Here is a 26,744-nt window from a genome sequence, read left to right on the forward strand (position 1 = left end):
GCATTTTCAAAATCTAAAACTAATTGTAAGTCCTGTAAATAATCATTTAATTAATTTGCATAAACACAAATGCCTGTTCTAACTTACATAGACCATGGAGCTAGACCTGTTAAACCAAATGATTAATGTCCACAAGGTCATGGGGTGAGTGTGCTGTAAAGATTCTGCTTGTATTGTTTTGGAGGATGTGGATTCTATTCAACATGACTATGTACCAGACTAGAAAATTGGAAAACAGTTAAATCATATAAAAGTCCCTACTACATTTCCCCCTTGGTTCTAAAATTTGGTCCCCAAATTTTCTTAACAAATTTGATTACAAAATAAGTCATATATCATACACACAATCTCACTATTATACAAACTTAGAATTTCTACCACAAGGTTATATATTAATGATGCAAATTACTCCTTTAAGGTGGGCAGAATGGTTTCTTAATACAAAATACATTCTCTTTCATAAAGCTAAAATGAATAAACTGATAAATGTTACATTGTTCTGAAGATAATCAAAACATGAATCAGATAATGTTCCATGTTACAAAGAATCCTGACTATTAAATCCAGAAATGCACATGAATCATCAAAAGTTCACTGTTAATTTGCAGTAACTGTATACTATACCAATGCAACAAAACAAAGTTTAAATCAAAAGTTGAAGCTTCAATAACTAGTATAAATGTTGCTCAATTTAAATGGCATTTTCATTTGCAACAGAGTTTCATGTGCTTTCTAGAGTTCATATTTCACACATTGCAACAGAGTTTCAGGTGCTTTCTAGAGTTCATATGGCAAACATGTAAACAATTTCTTTAGGCAGAGTCAGCCTTTAGAAGAGACTGAATTAAAATAGTCAAGATTTCAATCACAGTTATACAAATCTTCCAGTGTCATATTATGGGGTGTTCAGAAAAGCAAGGTTGTAGGAAAGTCAGAAGATAGTCTGCAGAGAAAAAGTCCAACATTATATAACATTGGAACAGTTAAGTTTACACTGTTTATTTGAAGTCTTGAACCCATCCTTATTTTCCATATGAATCTCGCCATTTTATGACCGTTTGTTAGATTTTCGCACTTTTCCTTTTAGAGTTCTGTTGACATGAAAATCACGAATCAAAAGTCTGGTAAATGTTCTGCTGGTTCCCATGTTGTTTTTTAATAGTCCTGCCACTTCACTTTGTAGACCTTTTTTCCTCGGTGTCTTGCACATGCTAATTTTTCAACTATTCCCCAGTTTTGCGTTGACTCTCGGGATGGGTCCCTCAAGAGTTCTAACTGGTCTGATCCACATGATGGACTCTTTGTAGGTCTCATTGAATCTTCTTCCTGGGAGGGCTCTCTCTCCACGTCTGGTGCAATCAGTAGGTCACCATGACCTCTTTCTGGCTGTTCAGTCAGAGAGTGCTGCTCTCGTAGTGCTGGATCACTGTATACTTTCAAGCGATTAGCATGAATCAGGGCTCTCTGCAGCTTATGAGTACTGCAGTCACGTAACAGATACGTGTGGTTAGGACTAATATCACTAATATAGTATGGTCCAGTCCATTTGTTGTGGAATTTTGAAGATTTTCCAACAGGTAGTTTTGGGTTGTGTAACCATACACGTTGACTCGAGCAGAAGTTTGGCTTGGATGCTTTACAGTCAAAATATTCTTTGTATTGTTTCTGTTCTCTTCCAATGTTATCTTGTGCTGCTTTGTCCAAAACATGAAGTTTGTTTTTCAACTTTTGTAAATATTCAGCTGCTGACTCTGATAATTTTGCATTTTCAATTGAATCCAGTGTAACGTCTAAAGGAAGACGCATTTCATGTCCAAAAACAAGTTCATATGGAGAAAATCCAGTAGAGTTTGTACACTTTGTTTTCCGATATTAAGCCATGAGAACGCCTGGCAACACATCAGCCCAGTTTTGCTGTTGTTCATCAATGTAAGTTCTTATAGAATGAGCAAGTGTTCTATTGAAGCGTTCGCAAGTGCTATTGGTTTCAGGGTGGTACGGTGATGTATGATAACGTTTTATTTCCATCCGTTTGCAGAACTCGGAGATAATTTTAGACATAAAGTTCTGACCTCGATCTGAGACAAGTGCTGTAGGTGCACCATAATGACATATAATGTCTCTGTACAGGATATCAGCAATTTGGTTTGCACTAGAAGTTGAAAGCATGTAAGCCACAGCTTAACCTCTTTTTTACCATTTCCTGTAAAACTTGGAATAAGGTTGAAGTCAACTCCATTATTATGTGCCATGTTGGTATTCTTTCTGCTTCACAGATCAAAGTTTAAAGAGCTGGAAATCCTTGTTGAAGTAATCTGAAGTATGTTAAATCCTGGCCCTTAAATTTCTTCCTGCATAGGTCCAAATGATACATCTTGAATTAGGGAGCTGTTCTATTAATGAGCTGTTGCATCTATCAGGTGACTTTCATCAGTGGTTATGATTCCATGAATTAGGCTGTAAAATCCAAATAAAATCCAATCATCCTGCAATTTAAAATCCAGATTTCATAGTGAATCTAGAAGACCAGGATCATTGGTTCTCCACCAAACTGTTGTAGCTGACTTGGGGGGTAGGTGGCTGCTACATTGGGGAATCAGCTGGTAGAGCCAACAAACAATACATCTATGTTACATATTTCTTTAATTCAAATTCAAAAGCTCCCCTAACCAGTTCTCCCTCTGATATATATATATATCAGCCTAGAGCGGACTTCACAGGAGACATCCTGGTATTGTATTAGTGTAACTGGCTTAAATTGTTTCTGGTACATTAATCTGTGTTTCCTACATTAAACTAAACATTTGATATCTCACTAATGAGTTGTCTTGAAGTTGATTTAAAAACATATAAATGATTATAATGTATCTGATCAGACTCACTCACTTTCAACCTCTTCCTCAAAATATAAATGTTAAATAAATGTAGTTTAAGTGTAAAGGTTGGCAAGGATTGTCAGAGCTCAAGTATAAAATATCTATTTCTTTAAAATCTATACTAGAGAAACTTAATCTAATATCTTGTCTCTAATATCATCAGCATTTTCAAAATCTAAAACTAATTGTAAGTCCTGTAAATAATCATTTAATTAATTTGCATAAACACAAATGCCTGCTCTCACTTACATAGACCATAGAGCTAGACCTGTTAAACCAAATGATTAATGTCCATAAGGTCATGGGGTGAGTGTGCTGTAAAGATTATGCTTGTATTGTTTTGGAAGATGTGGATTCTACAACATGACTATGTACCAGACTAGAAAATTGGAAAACAGTTAAATCATATAAAAGTCCCTACTATAATATGAAAAAATGTTCTTTGTTGTTTGTTGTTTACTCTACCAAGCCAAAGAAGATGAAAAGATTTTCATGGCTTTTTGTTCTTTCCTCACCAAGCTGTTAGAATATGAAAACATTTTCACTTGATCCAAATCTTAAGTTAAATTCTGTCACTGAATTGACACTGCTTTTACATTAGTTTAGTCTTACAGTATAATAATATTAGGATTTTGCAACCAGGTTCTTATTTACAACCATGCTTTACCTGCATGACATGTACTGTTAGATTAAAACAGTCTGAAGATGAGGGTTGATGAACAATTTTCATTATGTACATTTTCAGATGCACCAGTTGTCAAGCTACAGGCTGCAGTACGAGACGTTAATCCATACAGAGTCAAAGAAGGCCGTGAGAATGTGGTTTTTGTGTGTGAGGTAGTAGATGCGTATCCACAACCCACTTTATTTGTCTGGACACACAACGGGAATGAAATACAAAGTGAATCAAGATCTAACCTCACCATCCCTGTAGCTACAAGACAAACAGATGGAACATGGGCGTGTAAAGGACTCAATGGTTATGGAACACCGATAATGAGTCAACTTCAGGTTGATGTACAGTGTAAGACATACAATATTTTGTCTGGTTTATTAGCTCAACTGGTCATAGGCTAGAAAAGTTTATGACATGGACTGTTGGCCATCATCTGTCTATCCATCAGAACAAATTTGTTATTGCTATTCCTCCTAAATTACTTAGATAATTGCTTTGATACTTCACAAACACACACACATGCACACAAACACACGCACCCCCCCACACATTCATCCAATTGTTTAATGTGCCCTAAATGTAAATGGTGCTGCTAGGACATCCGTGTCTTACAAATTTTGTTATTGCTACTCCTCCTGAATAGGGTTTCACTATAAGATTTATATAATAAGTATGAAAATAGTACTGATACAATGTATAATATAGCTACCACAGTGGCCAACTTAATAATGTTGTTGCTTCTCCTCCTGCTTGAATGATCATATTTCCAACAGAAGACTTCCTATGATGCAAAGTCGATAAAGGTTCATAATTACCTGGATAATAAATAAAACTAGCTATATGGTATCCATTTAGTTTGTGTATAAAATCAACAAAAACAAAAGATTCAAAGATTATATCTGGCAATGTCAGGAGTGAGCAAGATACATAGTAAAGAGTACAGTTTGAAACTTGTGTCATGTGACTATTGGGTGCTGCATGTTTATCTATCATATACCTCCATATACTGATCTTAATTAAGGTGCATGTTGTGTATAAATAATTCTTCTTTGTTTTGTGTCTGTATTCTTATACAAATCCACATGGACTTAGTTGATTCGTGACGAAAGTTTTAACTAACTACAGATCCAGGTAAGTAGCAAAAATAAATGTACATTTTTCATCTGGTTTTCTGTGATTAAATTACTTTTTTCATGCTCAGGTTGTCCTTTTTTGCCACTCATATTAATATTAATTATGCTTATACCTATCAGGGGGTTGATATGTATGAACTTACAATAAAGCAGTTTAATACAATTTCCTTTTGACCGAATAATGGGTAATTGATCATTAGGATCATCTTGTACCCAGCTGACTTTTTTAACAATCTTGACATCGTTAATAGTCTTTCATGATTGAAAAAGGTGCTGATCTGACATCCATTATAGTCACCATGGCAGCCATCTTGAAAATCGTTTAACTACTTGTCCTGAATTGACTGCACGTCAACAAATGCTTTTCACTAAAAGACGTCTTATGATGTATTGTTTCCCTTAAACATAAACTATGCCTGTCTGATATCAATTGTGGCTACCACTATGACCATCTTGAAAATATGGTTATTGCTACTTCTTCTAAATGTATGATCAGATCAGCATGGGGTTTTCAGTGAAAGACTTTTTATTATGTCTGGTTGCCCCTAAAAGGGTGCCAATCAGGCATCCAATATGGCCACCACAGCAGCTATAGTGAAAATTATGTCACTACTTGTCTTGAATGGCTGGTCATGTAAGCATGGGGTTTTCACTATTAGACTTTGTATGAAGTCTATATGGTCCTAAACCAAAACAGTGCTGATCTGACACTCGGAGATTTGTTTGCACTGTGTATATATATATATATATATATATATATATATATATATGAAAAGATACATCTTGATGAGTATTAACCACCATCTCTAACGTAGGTAATTGTAACTCATGCAGTACTCTTCACTGGCTTTGGTTGCATTTTGTGTTTTAAGTTCCCTTTTTGTGCTCTGTTAATTCTGGTACCATCCAACAACAGGGGATTTTATGCATCTCTGTTAGGACCACAACCTTATAATATAAGAAGCTTCCTGTCTTATTTCACTAGCTTAGGTTATGTTTTTGCATTTTGCTGAAGACCACAAGGTTTTTGCAATGTGTGTACAATGTGTAAATAGGTTACCACCGTCAACCAATGGTTCAAGTTGCATACACATTTGAGAATCACTTTTTGGATAAATATATGAGCTGTTTATTACTGGTTGCAATTGTTTTGTTACCATTTTTGTCATGAAACATTAGCACAAGGTTTGTTTCAAAACTGAAATTTGTGATGCTGATGTACAACATAATTCATTGAACTTTATATTTTTGTACTTAGGGCAGATTTTAGGTTAAGTTTTAGTCCATGAAATGATGCAGTAAAACGTTCTAGTACTGGACCATGGTAGACCCTTATTTTTCATTTCAGATGGACCTGTCATAGAGCCAATTGGAAATAAAACAGTCATTGAGGGCCAGATGTTGTCAATTATATGTAAGGTTGATTCCAATCCATTGCCAGTGTCTGTATCATGGACAAAAGATAATAATGCAATTTTCTCCTACAACACAGCTGTGCTGACAGTAAACAGTATTAGCAGATATGACAGTGGGACATACAGGTGTAAAGCTGTCAACATTATTCATCCCAGTGGACAGAATCAAGAATCTCTGAATGGAATGGAATGGTTTTACCTCAATGTTCAATGTAAGATTTTGGAGGTTTGGTCTTGATTACTAAAATTTAGGAAATGTTATCATACCTACTCTAAATATAAGTTGGATGGGTTTGAAGGAATGTTTGTTTTGAGTAAGAATTTGACCATGTGATAAGTCAGTTTTCAGTTATTCTAGCAAAGTAAGTGCAAATGAATAGCTGTCTGTCATATCTTGAATAATGGCAATAATAAAATGATTTTGATAGTTTCAGAATTCTGTTAATGGAAACAAGTATTGTTGGATGAAAGTAAGTTTACATTAGTTCTACAAATGCTAGATAGAATGTTAACATTCATTTAATTGCTATGATAACTGGAATCTGCTATCTTTGCTATTTATCAGCCACTTGAAAGGAGTGATGCCTACTTAATCTGAGGGTTGCAATATCCTGAACTGTACAATTCAACTACAGTAATAAATTTGGAGCTGTAGAGATTCATTGTTGAGTATATTTGATGAGCAACAAGAAGAGTTCCATTTCAAATCATGTCAACACCAGGCTGGGCAAACCATTTATTGTGCATGGCACTTTACTCCAATTGCCTGAGCACAATATATACTTTCAACTATTAAACTGCAAACCCAAAAAGCAGTATTTGTGACCTGTGAAGCACATCAATCCTGTTTGAATGGTCAACTTAAATGTCATGTATGTAATGGTCACCTACTTTCCACAGTCAGAAGTCAGGAATTTGTAAAGAAATAATGGCCTTGCTGCACAATAGTATTTGATGAGTGAGTTAAATCCTAGGTTAGATTGAAATGAGCAGCAAACAGTAATCTTGTATACAGCATAATTTTGGTAGAGAGCAACATTTGTTCATTTTTATGATTTTGTTAAATAGTGTATAAAATGTTTTATTATTGACCACATACTACTGTACGTAGTTGTAATAACAATATGTTTGATGATGATATTTGTTCTTAAACCAATCTTGATGTTGTTGTTGGGCTTAACGCCATTTTTCAGCACTCGATAGGCTATACATGGCGGCCAGTATTAATGGTGGAGGAAGAATCCGGGAAAACCCTGGAAAGAACCACCGACCCTTGAGAAGCTACAGGCAAGCTTTCTCACATACCCACATTGGCCGAATCCGAGACTCGAACCTACGCAGACAGAGGTGAGATGGCAGTGATCCGTAGCGGAGAGCGCTTTAGACCACTCGGCCACTCGGGGCCCCAAAACCAATCTTGAAAGATCACCTATATAGAATGAACAGTTCAGCATTTTCCATTGCATTGCTGCTGTTGAAATATTTTTGAATATATAATGTATGTGTGTGTGTGTTTCTGTGTGTGTGCAATAAGCTGACAACGAACACCAAGGTTGTAATCTAAACACTTTTGACTCCAGATGGGTCTTTTTCAAAGGCAAACACAAAATAGATACAAGACAAAAAAATAACAAAAAAAGCATGGAAGGTACAAATGTTTACATCCCTTTTTCTTTTAGAATAAAAGCTTGAAAATGTTTTATGTTCTGACTAGTTGGCTTGATCGTGACTGATGTATACTAGTTTATATTGACCTACAAATGGATGAGCCATATTGCCATCTGTTTTCTATGTAAATTGGTGTAACCATAGATTATATCATGGATATTTCATTGTTGTAATACTATTTGTTGGTGACTGAATGACTAATGAGCAGAATTAAAGAAATAAATGAAAATATGCTCGATGTAAATAGATGATGGTTTTATTTCTGTGGTTGTCTTTTCCTAGTTTTCTTGGTTTAAGGTGCTTGGTTTCAATATTCAAAGGTGGCATAATATGATTCCATTTCTGTCCTGGTTTCTGAACTCTTCTTGGTATTTAAGCAATTGCAGTAAATGTTATATTACTGAAGGTATAGCATGGGGAAGAGAAGTGTTCTTCAGCTTCTTTCTCATCCAAACAGATCTGTGAAGATTGATCCTTTTGTATAACTTTTCAGTTTCTCAGTCATACTCATCTGATGGGCACAGATCTTAAATGTGATGAGATAAATTACATTCTCTGTTTTGCACATTGGTTTTGGACTGTTAAATGTTTTGCTCATTGCTGTGCTAGAGAATGTTCTGGTCTTCATCACATGTTGACAGGTTTTTGTACTTTTTGGTTTGACAGGTTTTGCACCACAGGGACCAGATTTGCTAGGGTGATCTTGGTTTGTGATTGGTGCTAGCTTCGCTTGAACAAAGGATGTCTCAGAGATTTTTTTTGGTCTACTGTAAGCTATTACTTGCTTGTTGGGGAGGATTAATTTTAATGTGTCACAAGATTCCACAATGGTCCAATGTTTCTGGATGATTTCACCTACTTTGGGGGTTGTCTGGATGGCCCCAGTTAAATGCTTTGACATAACATAAAATGGAAAACCTTTATGACATTGTGATTACAGTGTATTGCCTTCAAAATACTAACATGTTTCAATTGGTTATCATAACATGTTACAATATTTTTCCCAGCTTTTTTTTCAGATCTAATTACAGACTGGTTTTATTGCAAGTTTCCTGTCATGTCATTACCAGACTTTGGCCTCTTTCTTCCCAGTTTTTCACCAGATATAAGAATAAACTAGATCATTAACGTGTTAGCAAAGTTATTCAATGTGTGTGTGTGTGTGTGTGTGTGTGTGTGTGTGTGTAAAGAATTCTATGTAAAAGAAGTGTTGTGTCTGTAAAGAATGGCATTATTTCATGAAATAGTCAACAAGATTTAAATCAGCTTCTTGTACCGTTTGCAGCCAACATTAGAGAGATAAAATTATATATATATATATATATAAATGACTATTAGAAAAATGAATTTGAAAGCTAAACTTTTCAACCAAACTGTTAAGAACATGTCATCACCATGTTTGATCATGCCTGCAGTGAGGGTGTCATGATTAAAAGCTGCCATAATGCCTAACAACAAACTGGCGATTCATGTTGAGAGAGCGCTATCTGATCAAGATGTGATATCCATATAAAGTCACCTCTCTTGTCAGTCAGTCAGTTCACCTCCTTGTTTATCCTTTCATATTCTTTGTAATCATTCATAACTCTACAAACCTTGTACTTAATTGAATGCTATTGCGTTGGTTAATTACATATTTAAGGATTCTAGATCTTAAATTAAGTCGCAGAAAGAAGTGAGACTAACAATTTAGTTACATCAAGAAACAATTTGTTTCTCTAAGTTACAAAGTGAAAATTGAAAAGACACAGTATTTTGAATTAAATTGCAAATAATTTAAAATTAGATCCTAAATAATCCTATACAGTCATAACACCAAAAGTATAGAATGGTCTGAATGAATTCAAATTATCTTGAATGGCGTGATGTACCTCAATGAAGCAATCTAGAATGTCTTTGAATGAGTTCTCAGTAATTTCCAAATAACGTGCTAACCCAAAGTCAATAAGCACTTATTAATTCCAATGAATTATTTAAATAAATAATTACTCCTTTATTATATCTGAACAAAACTGAACACAACAACAAACTCTGATCTTGGATTTCTATAGACTGATATAAAACAGAAATTAATTATTTTGTTACCAAGTCCCAATATATACATTTTTTAAACTGACCTAGTTTTGTGTCACTCCTATGGAAAATTACTATCAAAATTGTGAACAAGTATGTTTATAAAGAATATTCTGAACTCAGAGCTATACCAGCATCATTTTTTCAAACTAAAAATCATCAACAAAAGTTATTTACAAATGAACGCTATCTTAAAGCACAAACTTTAGTCATGGACAGAAGTTAAGCACACAGTTTACATATGTGTCACACATGTTATATTTGTAAAGGTTTCATCTTCTAGGTTAGACTTTGTTATTGTTTGTTTTTCATCTGCATTGCATGGCTACTGAAGCAGTTGTAGTCTTTGACAATAATTCATATCTTTACATGAGATGCTGATTGTAACCAGCATAGCTCTGCAATCGTTTGTTGCCTTTGCTCATAAGTGGGTGACATTTGGTAGGTGAAATGGCTATTCCATTTAGATGTACCTTTTAACAGTTTAAAGGTCTAATCTCTCTAATGAAGCTACTGACTGCCATTAATATTTAACTCCCTCTACAGCAGATTCTTTTAATTATCACTGACCATAAACCATTAATTATATAATGTGTATATTGTTTCAGACCTAACTATGATTCTTAAGGAGTTGATTTTATCAGCTACATTTGGCTGCAGTTATGTCCCATGCCAGTTAACTTCATCTCATCAGATGAATTATGCATGTAACCAGCATAGCTCAAGAACCATTTAAATTATTTTGATGTAATTTACTAAGAGCATTAGCTTGTAGACTTATATTACTTGGGTTTAGTCTTATTTTGAATAGTTATGGTCTACTAATAGCTAGCTCTACACATTTTTTGTATGGACTTTAACAAACGTTTGCATGTCACTTCAGATCAAGGAGACACTGAGTTTGATTTCCAGTACCCCAGAACCTCATTTACAGGCATTATGACTTCTGTTCTGTCTTCTTGCTGACTTTAGTTTCTGGAGCATAACTTTACTTAACTATATGCCTCTATCCTTGTCTTCACCAGTGCAAATGTAAAATACTTGAACCAACCAAGTGAACATGCACCCAAAGAAATGCCCCCACCCACCTGACAAGAGTAAACCAAGAATGCATGAAAATACTGACATAAAACACTTAAAGGTGCAGAAAAATGAATTTGAAAGCTAAACTTTGGTGTGAAATTTGTTCTCTTCTCCCAAAGTCATTCTAGATCATTCTTGTAGAGTTTGAAACTCAGGACAAATTAAAATTATATAAATGTACTGATGCAGCATTTACATGGCTTCATATTTAAATGGCATACTTCAAAATGTGACTTGAAGTGATATGTAGGTCGAAGAAAAGAATCAATAGCTTTGTGTGACAAGAATCAATACTCACACCACTTTTGTTTTTTTAATAAATGGTTTTTTACTGAAATTTTGAAGTATAGTATTGTTATATGATCTATACACTAATATATTCTGTGATTATCAGATAAATGAACTAGAAAATCTTCACACAGCATTAAACATGCATAACATGTTGTATAAGGATAAAGACATGGCTGTAAAGGAAAGGTTCCATTTGTAATAACACAGAAAACAAAATGAAATTTAGAGACATAATTATATATTCATTGTTATTTTCAATAATAATGAAAAACTGAACATGGTGTCCAAGGACAAAATTATTGATATTCTGGCTATGTAGATGTCATTGTAAAGAAACTAAACTGCACACTTTGGCTATTACAATATAAAATATTTCATTTTAAAACAATATCATGTTTCTTTTTACAAGAGCTAGAGTCAGCCAAATTTTGACTATTGTAATATAATATGGCTCAGCATTCCTTTGGACCCCACAGCAAGGACGAGAGGGGGATCTTGATGTTTAGGCAGCCCAGGATCTCCATTTTCCATGCCCAGGCTTGCGCCCTGGAGAGGACACTCCAGTCTCGCTACTGAGTGAGGAAACAACACGGAAGCTGAGAGTTTACGGGTTATAAGTCCCACCCGATTGGCGTAGGGAAGGGGTGCCACAGGTCAGCTTTGACAGTGGGAGGGATCATCGTGACCCACTGGCCAACTATTGCCCGCCTCAAGCCGGGTAGCCCCCAGTCAATAAAATGTTGACCCGCCATTGTCTGCCTGCTCCAGTGGGTGTCTGGAGCTCAGAGTGTTGTTCAGCAGGACAAGCGGATGGTAATTCCACACCAGACAAAAGAAACAAGAAATTAATAAAGACTCCAGCTCTTCGATTTGCAAGTTGGAATGTGCACACCATGTGTACAGGCATCTCCGATGACCTCAGAGAAGTGGACAACACCAGAAAAACGGCCATCGTCGATAGAGAACTCACCAGACTAGGCTCAACTCTAGTGGCTCCCTCAGAGAGGAAAACTACACCTTCTTCTGGAAGGGTCGAGAACCTGAGGAGCCCCACCAGCACGGAGTGGACTTCGCCATCAAAAACAATCTTCTGGCCTCAGTTGAACCTCCCACAGGGGGCACTGAGCGCCTCTTGTCCATCCGCCTCACCACTGCAACAGGTCCTGTCAACATCATCCGTGTCTACGCCCCAACCCTCACATCGTCAGAAGACACAAAGGATCAGTTCTATGGTCAACTAGATGAACAGATCAAAGGATGCCCCAAAAATGAACCACTATTCCTCCTCGGCGACTCTAATGCCAGAGTAGGTGCTCACCACGAGTCATGGCCTACCTGCCTCGGATATCATGGCACTGGAAAGACCAATGAAAATGGTCAGAGACTGCTGGAGCTATGCACCTACCATGGCCTGTGCATCACAAAGACCTTCTTCAAGTGTACGCCACAACACAAAGTGTCATGGAAACACCCCAGATCTCGTCACTGGCACCAACTTGACTTGGTCATCACCAGGCGCTTTGCCCTTAACAGCGTTCTCTCCACCAGAACCTACCACAGTGCAGACTGCGACTCCGACCATGCCCTCATGAGCAGCAGAGTACGACTACAGCCACACATACTACACCGCTCAAAGCCAAAAGGACATCCTCACATAAACACCACGCAGATGTCAGTCCCTGCCAAGATGGAGGAGTATGTGTACGCCCTGGACAAGGCTCTCCAGGACCGGCCTGAGCATGACGCTACAGCCAAGTGGAATGCCACGAAGGGTGCCATCTACAGTACAGCTATGTCAACGTTTGGCAAGAAGGAATGACCCAGCCAGGACTGGTTCAATGCACACCTATCAAGGATGGAACCACAAATTGAGGAGAAACGAAAAGCCTTCATAGCTTACAAAAAATGCCCTAATGAACGGATGCTTGCTGCTCTCAGAAGTGCCCGAAGTAACTCCCAACGCATCTCTAGACAGTGTGCAAACAAGTACTGGCAACAACTGTCTGAAGGGATCCAGCACAGTGCCGAGTCCGGACACAACCAACACTTTTTTTGATCTTCTTCTCCCTGCTCCTGTGATACACCTTCGACACGTCCACGGATGGCATATATCAACACACCAGGTCCGACGGGAGGCTGTTCAACCTGGCAAGACTACACTCAAAGACCAAAGTGAAAGCTGTGCTCATCAGGGAGATGCTTTTTGCAGATGACGCAGCTCTTGTGACCCACACCAAGGAAGCCTTCCAGAGACTGGGAAACCGTTTTGCTGATGCCTGCATGCAGTTTGGTCTCACCATCAGCTTGGAAAAAACAAATGTCAGCGTGCGAGATACCACCATTGCCCCTTCCATCAAAATCAATGGTGTCACCCTGGAAGCTGCCAACAACTTACCTACCTAGGGTCAACCATCAGCAACACTTTCTCGATTGATATGGAGCTGGACAGAAGGCTTGGAAAGGCAAACACCATCATGGCTCGATTAATGAAGAGGGTGTGGGAAAACAACGCACTGACAGAGCACACCATGGTCCGAGTCTACCAGGCCTGCATTCTCAGCACCCTTCTATATGGAAGTGAGACCTGGAGTACCTACATGAGGCAAGAACGCCAGCTCAACTCCTTCCATATAGTTTTACGGTGCATAAACGCATCCTGAAAATCAGCTGGCAAGACCGTGTTCAACACAGCGAGATCCTGCAGCATGCATGTACCCCCAGCATGTACTCCCTGCTGAGCAAATGCCACCTTCGATGGCTGAGACATGTCCGATGCATGGAGGATGGAAGGCTGCCAAAGGACATCCTATATGGACAGCTGGCCACTGGCATGAGAAGCTTCTGTCAAGTCTTTCTCAGTTTACTTGAAATACTTTTTTGGAAGGAGAGAAACCAGCAACTCCCCAGATATTAACTTAGTGGCATCCAAACACTTTTGAATTATAGGAATCAACTAAAGAACTCATTAAACAGGTTTTAAGCTGTGTCCATTATATGAACCTATATCGTAAAAGAAATCAAAGAATCTTTTACTAAATGAGCTTTTCACCATAGCTATATTAAATGTATGAATCTAAATCTTAATTATATGAACTGCATGATATTTAAGTCCTAATTAAAACCCATAAGCCTATCCTTCAGCAACATTTTGTATGTAAATTTATTTTAATATGTGTTATACATGAGTTTAATCTTGACTAGTGAACATTGGTAGTAGTTATGTCTCTTTGATTTTTCATGTTTAGCTTATTGGCCAATATAACTTCTGTGTACATGAATGCATATATATCATAGAAGGCTTTAAGGTAGGATATTACTGTTATGAAAACTAATTGATAGCTCAGGTTCAAATTATTATTATTATTATTATTATTATTATTAAAACTCCAAAGAGTAATGTACTTAATTGAAGTCTTTGAACATGTATCTTGACCTAATCAATCAGGGTTACATTTGCACTTTAGGTACTTTTTAGTTTAACAAGAAACTGGCAAAAAGCACATAAAAAAGAGTTAAACTTATTTAATTTGATTACTGCTGTGATCATTCTATGGTCTTAAACTAATTAGCAGAGATAAAACTAACAAGCTTCATAAAATTCAGCAAATGATTTATTTCCCTTGAGTAAAAAATTAAAAATTTAGAAAGAACTTAGAGTATTGTGAATTAAATGCTGAATAATCCTAGATGTTCTATGACACTATCACAGATCCAAAAGTTTAGAATATTCTGAATGAATTCCAAGTCTTGAATATTCTGATGTACCAGTAGTCTTCAGTAGGCTGATTTACCAATAGTATTGATGTATCCCATTGACATGATCCAAAATATCTGAATGAATTCACAATAATCCCAAATGTGTTTTATCGTTTAGTACAAAGGACAATGAGAACTTTGTAGTTCCAATGAATAATTTAAATAAATGATTCCTTTCAAATTATGTATGAACACAACAGCAAATGATTCCACAGACTGAACTTAAAAATGGGAATGAATATTTGTTTATACCTCATCCTATATATATATATACTAATTTCATTTAATCTAAGACAAAATAAAATGCCCAAGATGTGGGTTATGTTAAATGGAAAAATTCCATCATATTGTAAACAAGTTTGCTTCTAGAACATTCTAAATTAATGAGTACAGTTAGACCTTAAACTCAAATCTAAGTATACATTATTTTTTAAAGACAAAAGTCAGGTAGACCAAAACTCTACCATCACAGATGAAGGTCAAGCACACAGTATAATTAAATATGCTATACACATGCATCCCCATCGGCTCCCACTGAACTACTGACAGCAGCAAAGTCTTTCTAACTGAGATTCATGCCTCCGTCCACTGAATTTTAAAGATAGAAACTTCTTGTATTTTTTTTTAAATATCTTTGCGATTGTGATTATTGGAAAGAGTGTACACATGTGTTTAGTGATATTTTGATAATGCTAAGCCCACAGCTAAATTTTCTTTTAAAATATTAAATTCTTAAAAAGAAATCAAATATTTATTTTATGTTTAAATTTGAATTTGCAGTCATTATTCCACAGACTTATATGAGAAGATAAATTACTGTAAAATTCTATGAGCTGTTGCTTTTCTATTTTGAGAGCACTCCCCTCAACCAGTTGGGACTTCAAAACACACGTCAAAAACCCGACACTGTCTGGGAGGTTAGTAGTTATGTTCATGTGTCCATGCTCTCTACGGAATTGGCAATAGTCATAACTTCATTTTCCTAAAGATCTTAGAGTTTGTGTTGTAAAGTAATTAGGCACACCAGTCAGACAGTCCCTCTCAAATGACACGGCTAAAAAGCTACACAATAAGAGAGCATACATGACTGTAGAGACATCGAGCAACCAAACTATCAGAAGCTTCCTGTATATATCAATTTCTAAAATTTGTTGAAGACTAGGATTGGATTTATTGTTTACGATTGAAGAGATTACATCCACTTTGCATGTTTATTATGCTTATATTTACTGTCTGATACTGATTTTTCTAATACTATCTTGCAAAATATTACCTCTGATGTAACAGTTATTTTTTGGCAATATATATATATATATATATATATATATATATATATATATATATATATATATATATATATATATATGTGCAATAAACTGACAACAAACAGTGCAAATTTAGTATCTAACTAGCCTGAGCGCTTTCAACTCTTAATGTCTGTTTTCAAAGGCAAATAATAAACATAGACAAGACAAACAAATAAAGCACAAAAGCCGTTGTGTTTGCAAAACTTTAAATGACTGTTTCTACAGGAATTAAACCTTTAAATTTAGTATGTTTAAACTAGTTTATTTCAACTTGTTGCAGATGCTGGAAAATATTTTTATTGACCTAGAAATCAATGAGCCATAACGACATATGTTGTTTTATGTAAATTTGTGCAAGCGCAAATTATATCCTGGATATTTCATTGTTTTAATAGTAAATATAGGCTTTTAACCAAATTTAGATAATTATTTAAAAGAAAATGTGACAACTGCAAAAGATAATTTTATTTGTGCATGGTTGTCTTTTTCTAGTCTTCTTGGTTTAAACTGCTTGATTTCAATGTTCTAAGGTGGCATAGCCAGTAAGATTCCTTTTCTTTCCTGGTTACAGAACTCCAGTTGAAGTTGTGAGCAATTGTAATAAGTGTTATATCACTGAAAGTGTGGCCAGGGAGGAGAAGTGTTCTGTGACCTGGCTTCAGTACAGCTTCTTTGTCATTCAATTGGATGTATGAAGGTTGATCCTTTTGTGTAGCTTTTCAGTTTCTCCAACATACTGAAGGCTACATATCTTGCATGTGATGAGATAAATTACATTCTCTGTTTTGTACATTTTGTTTTTGACCATGTATGATTAGTTTTTCTCTAGTCACTGTGCTAGAAAGTGTCCTGGTCTCTATCACATTCTGACAGGTTTTGCACCTTTTATCACCACAGGGGCCAGATTGACTAGTGATTGGCATTAGCTTTGCCCTGACTAGGATGTCCTTGAGGTGTTTTGGTCTCCAGTTGGCTACTACAGGTTTGTTCCATAGGATTAACTTTAGTACGTCCGACGATTCCATGATGGCCCAGTGTTTCTTGATGATTTTACTTATTGTGGGGTTGTCTGGATGGTAGGTCAGGATAAATGGTGTCCTATCAGCTTTTTCCTTCTTTCCATATTTTAGTACGTCATCCTGGTTTGTTTGTTTAGCCCTTTGGGTTGCCTCTGCAATCAGATCTTTGTCATAGCCTTAGTAAATTAAATGTTTAGATAGCTCTTCAGACCTTTTAGGAATGTTTCATCATTGGAGCTAATTCTGCATAGCCTCAGTGCCTTGCTATATGGAATGTTTCAAATGCAGTGTTTTGGATGATACTGGGATAGATACTGGTGTTTGTATTTTGGTTTCGAGTACATGTCTGTATGGAGATTGTTTTCTACCAGTTTGGTTGTTGTGTCCAGGAAAACGTGGTTTGAGTTGGAGACTTTTGCCATTAATTTTATTGAAGAATTTTGAAGTTGTTTGCCTTTGATATGATATGAACCAGACTTTCTATTCCATGTTGCCACTTCATTTCTATATCATCAATAAAGCGTTCCCACTGGTATGGTGTCAGTTCAACCAGTGCTAAAAGTTGACCCTCCAGTTTTCCCATAAACATATTAGCATACAAAAATGGGGCCATTTTTGTACCCATTACAGTCCCATTGATTTGGAGGTAGTTTGTTTCATTAAATTCAAAATTACTGAGTTTTAGGACAAGCTGCAGGAGTAGTACTAGAATGTGTGGGTGGATGGTCTACAGTTCTTGTTTCCCATTCTTCACTACACGCCTGTATCCTGTTGTTGTACAGTATGCTAGTATACAAAGATGTGAGGTCTAAGGAAACATGCAATGTATCTGGCAGTAATGGTTCACTTGCTTTGCTTTTTATGAGGTAATCTGTCATGTCCTGAAGATATGATGGTAATTTGTGGACATGTGGTCTTATAAAATGAACCAAATAGTCTGATATCCTTTCTGTGGGATGCCCATTACCGGAAATTATAGGTCTGCCTGGGTTTCCTTGTTTGTGAATTTTAGGTAGAAGACAAAAGCTACCTGCCTTTAGGTTTTCTGGGCTTAAGTAGTTTCTTGTTTGCTGGTCAGTGTGCCTGATTTGTCATGCCTCATCAGTAATATTAGTGATAGTTTTTGCATATTCCATTTTTGAATCATGGTCTAGTTTTTGGTAGAACCTATTGTCACTTAGTTGTCTACTTGCTTCATTGATGCAGTCTTCCGTTTCATAATGACCACAGCGGAACTCTTATCTGCAGGCTTGATTATGATGTCTGTTCTGCTTTTCAGTGAGAGTAGGGCATCTGTTTCTTCCTTTGTCAAATTGGAGTATCTGTTAGTATGGTTGATGTGTCTGGAAGTGTCGTTTTCAACGAGTTGATAAAGGCTTCTAAATTTGGAAATGAACTTTTTGGTGGGTCCTACACATATTACATTATCTTGTGGTCATCTTGTGGTATCTTAAAAACATATACAGATACATTTTTTGGTAAATTGTGCTCATTTTGTGAAAATGTTCTATCATGTAGTTTTCTTATGGCATCTTGTGAGGTCATGTACTATTATTTGGTGAATGGATGGTCCTATATTTTTGCTTGTTACAGATTAAAATGTGACTTCAAATCACACAATAGCAAATAGCATCACTCTTGTTATTTTCAGTCAGATAATTAACATGTGCAGTGGTTGTTTTTTTTTTTAATTCCTGGACAGATTTTTGTTCTCATTTTCTACTAAGATTAATGAAAATCATATTTTTCTAAAAATTATTATATCAGGGGATTCGAGAGTCAGGAATTGTGTAAATAGTTAATCACTGGCAAAATGTAGGTGTTATCGTATGGGTAGATGTTTCTTCATTTTATGTAGCTAAGTTATTTTTCTCTTTATTGATTTACATAGTCAATATGATTATCCCCCTTGAATTCACCTTCAGCTATCACTCACAAACATTTTCTTCCTGAACATTTTAATAAGTTCAACCTTTATTACTATAACTGTAATTCACTTGATGTCATTTCTATCCATGATTATCCCATGTATAACTTCAAGTGCTGATGTAAATGCTGTGAAAGCGCTGCTAGACTGATATTAGGAATATTGTGTTGTGGTCAAAATGAAATAAATAATATTGAAACAAAAACCAAGATGTATGGTAATAATACATCTGAGAAGCAATTTAACCTCAGAGAAAATTGTGTATATGGTAGCAAATGGTGAACTTATTAAAATGTAAACAGCTTAAGGAAGAAAAGACAGAACTTCTCTGCAAATGTATAAATTGTAATATGTCTAAATGCAATGCTGAATTATATATAAAATATTATTATGCATTATGGTCAACCTTATTTGAAATTTCCAAAGCCACTTAATTGGAAATATCTTCCATTTTTAAATGTTGGATTTTGATTGATTTCATTATGTTTCTATAATAATAATATTAATAATAATAATAATATTGCTAATACTAATGATAATAATGCCTGTAGGCCCTCAGTTATGTACCATCTTTACAAACTGATAATATGTATATAAAAGAAAATTTTCACACCAACACACAGTGTTACAAATAATATGATCTTAAACAACAAAGTAACTGCTGAGTGCAAACAACATGTTTGTAAAATAGAGCAAATGATTTATTTCCAAAGAATACAAAAGGAAAATTTAAAAAGAAACTTTGTAAATTAAGGCCCAAAATAATCCCCAAAATTCTGTCACATGTCGAAAAGTATAGTGTTCCAAATGAATTCCAGTGGTGTTCCAAATGCGTTTAATGCTGATGTGCAAGTAGCCTGAAATAGTGCTATTTTGCAGATAGTCTTGATGTATCACAATGATATAATCAAAAATATCCTTGAAAAAATTAAGATAATTCCAAACTGCAGGGTTTCCACGCTACCAAGAAATCAGGAAAAAGTTGGGAGAAATGATAATTGTTTTCCCAACTCTGAAATGTTGTTAAATTTAGCAAATATTGATGAAAGTCTGTAAAACCCCCGGAGTTTTCTGCCACCACCTGATGCCCAAATCAATCAGGTAACTGAGTCATAACTAAACTGATCGTGAGTTAAATTTATCGAGTTCTAACCATAATATTTGGAGGGTGCAGTATGGATCATTTGGGTGCTTGCAATAAACATATATGCTGAGTCAGTCCAAATGCTCAGTAGATTAGATTGATCTAGGAGACTTCTATTTTCAAAGTGAGCTCAATATCCATATCTTTCCTTATATGGAAGGTATAAAAACCAGCCTAGCATCACACGAGGCCAACATGGTGGTGGCAAAACATAGCCATTTACCAGATGGCCTAGCAAACTTTAAACTTTATTAGATCGAGTGATACATTCATAAAATCGATATGAAAATCACTTCTTTTCTCAGAAATTGTGAGTATTAAAACAATTATGTCTTTAATCTGCTGAAAGACAAGATAAAACTATGGTGTTGGTGAAATGTGACCTTGTTCTTGTGATTTGCATTGCTAGTCGCATGAGTACAGAAATCTAACAACCCACATTTCAAATGTTGTAGAGAAAAATATTTGTAAAAATGTTAAATGAAAGTCATATACTGGTTGTAATAAAAATACTAAAGTGAAAGAAATCTTGTTTTCCATATTTGTTTATTCCAAGAATAACTTATGGAGTTTTGTTGTATCACATGACTACCACATTGACATGTGTTCTCTGCTTGATAAATCAGACTAGCCAGATAGCTGGCTTTTACAAAAAGTATCTGACTTTCATTTAATATAATTTAATTTCTGTACAACAACATTAAAAAGGAGCTTATTGTTGATATCACGTGACCTTTGGACTTCTGATGTCATCATTTGAGATTTGTGAAGTTATGTGACTAGTAATGTAATTGGCGAGTACCGGATCAGGTTTCATCTATGCCGTATTTTCGTCTAGTCTGTCGGCGGATTAAAGACATAATGATTATAATACTTGCCGCTTCTGAGAAAATAAATCATTTTCCTATTGATTTAATGCCAGTACAAATCAGCATAAAATAAGTTCAAATTTTCTAGGCTAACTGGTAAGTGACTACCAAATGTCATTACTGCATGATGGCAGCAAATTCCAATTTTTTTATATGCAGTTGCAATGACCCAACACCCCAACCTAAATGTCCAAATATGAAAAATGGGGTGGGCATATTCGGAGGAAACCCATATTAGAAAACAGACTGCTGTTCGTTTTAAGCCAAATTTGTAGTCCAAATTGTTGAATATTGGAGCTGAAATAAGAAATTGTTGTCCTTTGTGTTATATATTAAAAAACAATATGAGCCGCTGTATCAATACAGGTTTGGGGACTGGTTTAATGAATTACAAGAAGACAAGTTGATTTTACAGAAACTTTGGTCCTTGTTTATACAACATTATATAATTTTGATGGTCTATTGTCAAAATTTAAATCAACCGTGTTGAAAATGTTTTTTAAGGAGATTAGGTTGTTTGAAAAATCTTGTTTGGGATTTTATTGGTGCAGATAAATTTAGGGTTAAACTCTTTTCTTTACAAGAGAAGATTCTAATTATTTGCGTTTATTGTATTTTTTATACTGTAATAGGAAATGCTTACTTTCTATAAGATATATATATATATATATATATATATATATATATATATATATATATATATATATTGCTATATAATTCTTAAGAAGTAAAGGCTTGAAAGGAACAAAACAAATTTATGTGCATTATGTTGTTCCCACTTAGCAACATAATGCAGGTCAGCAAAATAAAGTTAGAATTTTTTTTGTACATTGAAATGACTTTACATTTATAGGAATATAGTCAGTCTTGTTTCGTGTGATACATTTTGTGGTTTTGTACATGATCATCATTTCTCACTTTGATATTTTTGGAGAGTCTTGAAAGAGAAACATCTTTAGATTTATAAAATGCATCTTTTATAATCTAAAATTTTCTTTAATTCCATTCAGTAGTGGTTATTTGTGAACCTTGAGAGAATTAATTTCATCCTGGAAATTTATCTTTAGAAAAGTGTGGGAACCATGAAAATAGCAATTTAGTCCTAAAGTCAAAGAACACTTTGTAATTTCAATGAATAATTTATATAAATAAATTAAATCCTTTCAACTGAACACAACTTGATTCCACTATGACTGATATGAAAATACAGAATGAAGATTTCTGAAGTAAATAACATTTATGTAAAAAACTAAGATACAATAACAGAACCAGAATGATGGTCAGCTTAATGGAAATTTCCAACAAAATTGTTTCTGGAAAATTCTTAGTGTGAATCAAGGCTTTATCTAGAACTCATACCTAGTAAACATGTTTACCTCAAAGTAATACTTATCTTAATGTATAAACTAAAATCATAAACGTGTATTTGTTATGTAATATGTTGTTTACAACAATAAAAAACAAATAATTTATCACTGACCAAGGTCAGTCACACAATATATATATATATATATATATATATATATATATATATATATATATACAAAAACACATGCACAGTACACATTTTTGCATCCACTTCTACACTTGAACTGACAGTGAAACAATATACAAAATTAAGCATGTGAATTGCATGTACCAATTTGAAATGGTCATATCAAGTAGTAGATACAGACTATGTAACTGTTATATTTCATCCAAGCGATTATCCCTTCATGAAAGGATTGTACAATTTGAGCATGTTTAATTTCCTTTGGAATATTTTGCCATACGATGGGATCAGAGTACTGAAAGCTTCTTTTTATGAATTCTTATTGGGTTTCAGCAGTTTGTAATTTTTTGAAACAGTGGATCTCAGATTAGGAATACAAGTAATTTCATGATCTCATTGATTAAAGTAATAGCATGGATAAACTGAAACTGATTTGTCTGATAATTTATACAGTTTTGCTTTAGTGTGATAGATACAATTGTGTACACATTAAATGTACACATTTGGTATATAATGTTGAATGGGGTATAAAGTATGATCAAACAAGCTCTTTTCATTTTTAGCAGTGTTTCTAGGTGTGTACTGCTGACAATTCTGTCCATAAACTTGCTTCAGCAGGTATGTATGATGGTTGATTGAGCTTGATGATGATAATCTATCGTTTTCCCATAAAATGGAGGATAAATTTATTGACATGAATTCGAGTAAGAACCTTTTATAGACCATCATATAGTTTGCTCCAGTTGTGAACACTTCTGTTGAAGCTAAGTGCATTTAACTCCGGACTTGGTCCTGCTGGGGACATCAAAATTGAACTGTTACAGTATATGCTTTATGTTCTGTATCCCGTTGAACTAATACAGCAAGAATAATTATTGGGGAACAAAATTGTCACTTTTATAGGGAATGCAGTATAGTATTCACTGGTATTCTGACTGATAATTGATAACATCCTGAAGCCATATGTATGTGTTGGTGGCTTTCTTATTTTCTTTTGTTGTTTTTTTATTATATATAAATCTTTGTCCTATAATTTGAACAATCTTTAGTTGTGAGATTAACTTTGATGACTGGCTAATAATGAAATCATTGGTTTATAAATGAGGATGCGAATTTTTTCTTTCATCTGAGTAAAAATTGAACACAGAATACATTGAAGATAAATGGAGAAGACTTGCTGGCATTAATTTTCATAGATCAATAATAATAAGATTAACAGTTTTTTAATCAACTTACTTATTTTCAAAACAAAGCTAAACTTATTTTGGCACAAAATTTTGACTTCAAGAAATTGGTGAAATTATTGTAAAATCTCATTAGTCACACTACAATTGTATTATGTCTGAGTTCATACATGATTCTTCCCCGTAATGATAATTAACTCTTTACGCAATACTGTTCGTACTTTTAAAAAAATTTAATGATCAAAGAAATATACAAATGTTCAGGAGCCTTGCTACAATTGTACATTGTCGAATTTGTATGCGATCTCTTCACCAAAATGATAATAAACTTTTCGTACATTAGTTCTCATACTTTGAAAAAATATTTTCTTTTTAGTACAAAAGAAATATATAAAATTTTGCGAGCCAAAAAACAATTGTTTTATAATTGAGCATGCTTTAGCAAGGTTGCTTATTATTATTTATAATATGTTTGCTACAAAGTTAAAGTTTTCAGCTGTTTGAGAAATATTTCATGGTTTACTAGATCCAACCAATTTTCCATCATATTAACTTCTTGTCAATTAAAGGTCCATTTATGCTTTTGCAAAAAAACAAACTTTCAGAAACATATAATAATTTTCTGTTAATTTTGACTAGGAAGGTGGGATGGAAAATGTCTCTAGTAATTTCATTATTGAAAAGTAGCATCATTTTAATTAGTTTCCATGATGTTGGAAGCAGACCAATCTTCATATTACGACTACTTGTAAAAGTAGTGCACTTATCAACTGTTGGAGAACCTGCTTTTAAAATTATTGCTCCATTCTTTTTAAGCCCTTTGGACTTTTCTCATTGGTTTCCTGAGAGAATTTTAGAAAAAAAGGCATGGCTCATAAACAGGGATTTCAAACTCTAGCTTTTATAATGTATGTCGTGAAGATGCTGGTAAGAAGATTCAATAGTACAAAGTTCCTGTTTGATATCCATCTATTTTGTCATTGGGAATGCTGATCTACTATTTTAATTCCATACAATTATGTGTTTAGAATGCTGTAAAGTCTTATTATTATTTTTATTTTTTTCTTATCATTATTATTATTATAATTATTATTATTATTAATGAGTTGTGTTTTTTTTTTCTTTTAACTGCACTTTTGAACACATTATGGGCTATATGAAACTGAGGATAAATATGAGCTAAGTTATTGAACATGCAACCTAGATTAGAACCATGATGATGTACCAAGTGGGCTACTGCAGTTCTAATCATTGGTTTATCAATAGAAGGAGTTTTGTTTAAAGCTCTATCAGGGAAGTTGTATAGACTGGGGCTCTTTGTGATACTTGCTCTGGTTTTACTATAGTAATATATGAAGTATTAAATAGATTCGTGGTAAGCTGGTGCCACTAGAACACTCAAAAGTTCATTAGTGTACTCCAGTGAATTGTATGTATTTTTCTTTTGCCTTGTTCACATAAATATAGGGTTGGATTGAATAATAATTCGTTAATATATTCTACATAAATATTTTATCAAAATGAGGTGGGTTTTTTGTTCTCTTCTTTTGTACAGTCCTTTGAAAGATGATACTGTTTTATCCCATTTCCAAACAAATAACTATAAGAACTATGGAGAAAATATTTCAAAGGAAAAAACATGATTTCTCCTAGACCTTTCAAGTTGAGGTTTTCTTTACATGTTAAAACCTTCAAAAGAGGATAGATGTCACAGAGTACTAATGAATTTTCACTCAGTTGATCATTGAAAATATAATTGATCAAGTCATTTGGAAATACAGTGATCAGAATCAAGATGAGTTTCATGTTAATAAATGTTTAGGCTTAAAAGATGTCTGATTTTCTTTTTGATTATTGTGATATACAAAGTTTGATTTTTCAATATTTCTAATTCATTTGCAGATGGTGCTGAGATAATAAACCTCTCAGTGGCAGAGGGCAACACTGTGAATGAAAACACCACTACCACCCTAAGATGCCTTGTGGACAGTAATCCAGAATCAAACATTACATGGACCAGGCAGGGAATTCTGGGAACTTTACAGACAAATGTATTTGTACATGAGAGTCAGCTGATTATTGAGTATGTTGGATGCCTGGATACAGACAACTACACATGTAATGCAAGAAATGGTGTGGGTCATCCTGTGGAAAGAAATGTTCCACTTGATGTCACCTGTAAGTCAGTATTAAATATACCTTAATATTTAAATGTTTTAGACACATTTTATAGGAATATGTTTTATTTTGTCAACGATATAAAATCTTTGATGGAGCTATTTCAGAATAACTAACATTTTACCTGCTAATTAATGCATAATGTTAAAGCTTTCACCTAAAAATGGAAACTGTTCCAGTATTAATCTCAATCTGAGCAAGTCTGGTTTATGAATTGCTTTAACATTACATGTTTGTGTCATGTATTTGAGGGTTATTAAATTGGTTCATGGATGTTTTTAGATGCAAATGGATGCAAATAATCTCATCATGATATAGCTGAGAAAGTATTGAGTTTTTCAGCAGAGTGCAGTTTACATACAGAAAGTTTGACTAAATTTTAGGCATTTTGCATTTGTTTGCCTTTGTTCTTGTTTGATGTGTCTTTCTTTAGATATTGTCACTTACCTTTTTTCACTCTATAGCCAGGATTGTGCTGATATGCTGTTGAACCCTATATCATATCTCTAACATATGTCACTGGTCACAACTGTAATTGTACAATTTCTTCTTTTTGGATACCATAATTTTCTCATCATTCCTTAGCCAGGATTATGCTAGTTTGCTGTTAAACCCTATATATAGGTTTTAACAGCACATCAGCATAATCCTGG

The 26,744-nt window shown here is 34.6% G+C and overlaps 1 protein-coding gene across 1 annotated transcript in view; it reads left to right on the forward strand.

Annotated features, from left to right (window-relative positions):
• The window catches only part of LOC149774853 (hemicentin-1-like), a 159,359-nt gene that overhangs the window by 83,489 nt on the left and 49,126 nt on the right, over positions 1 to 26,744 (forward strand). The window contains exons 8-10 of the mRNA XM_089944663.1: positions 3,622 to 3,900; positions 6,034 to 6,312; positions 25,816 to 26,091. Of these exons, the coding sequence (XP_089800789.1) occupies positions 3,622 to 3,900; positions 6,034 to 6,312; positions 25,816 to 26,091 (834 nt within the window). The remainder of the gene's footprint in view (positions 1 to 3,621; positions 3,901 to 6,033; positions 6,313 to 25,815; positions 26,092 to 26,744) is intronic.

This window comes from Sinohyriopsis cumingii, unplaced genomic scaffold, assembly GCF_028554795.1.
Source record: "Sinohyriopsis cumingii isolate HCF-2022 unplaced genomic scaffold, ASM2855479v2 utg000127l, whole genome shotgun sequence".
Taxonomy (NCBI): domain Eukaryota; kingdom Metazoa; phylum Mollusca; class Bivalvia; order Unionida; family Unionidae; genus Sinohyriopsis; species Sinohyriopsis cumingii.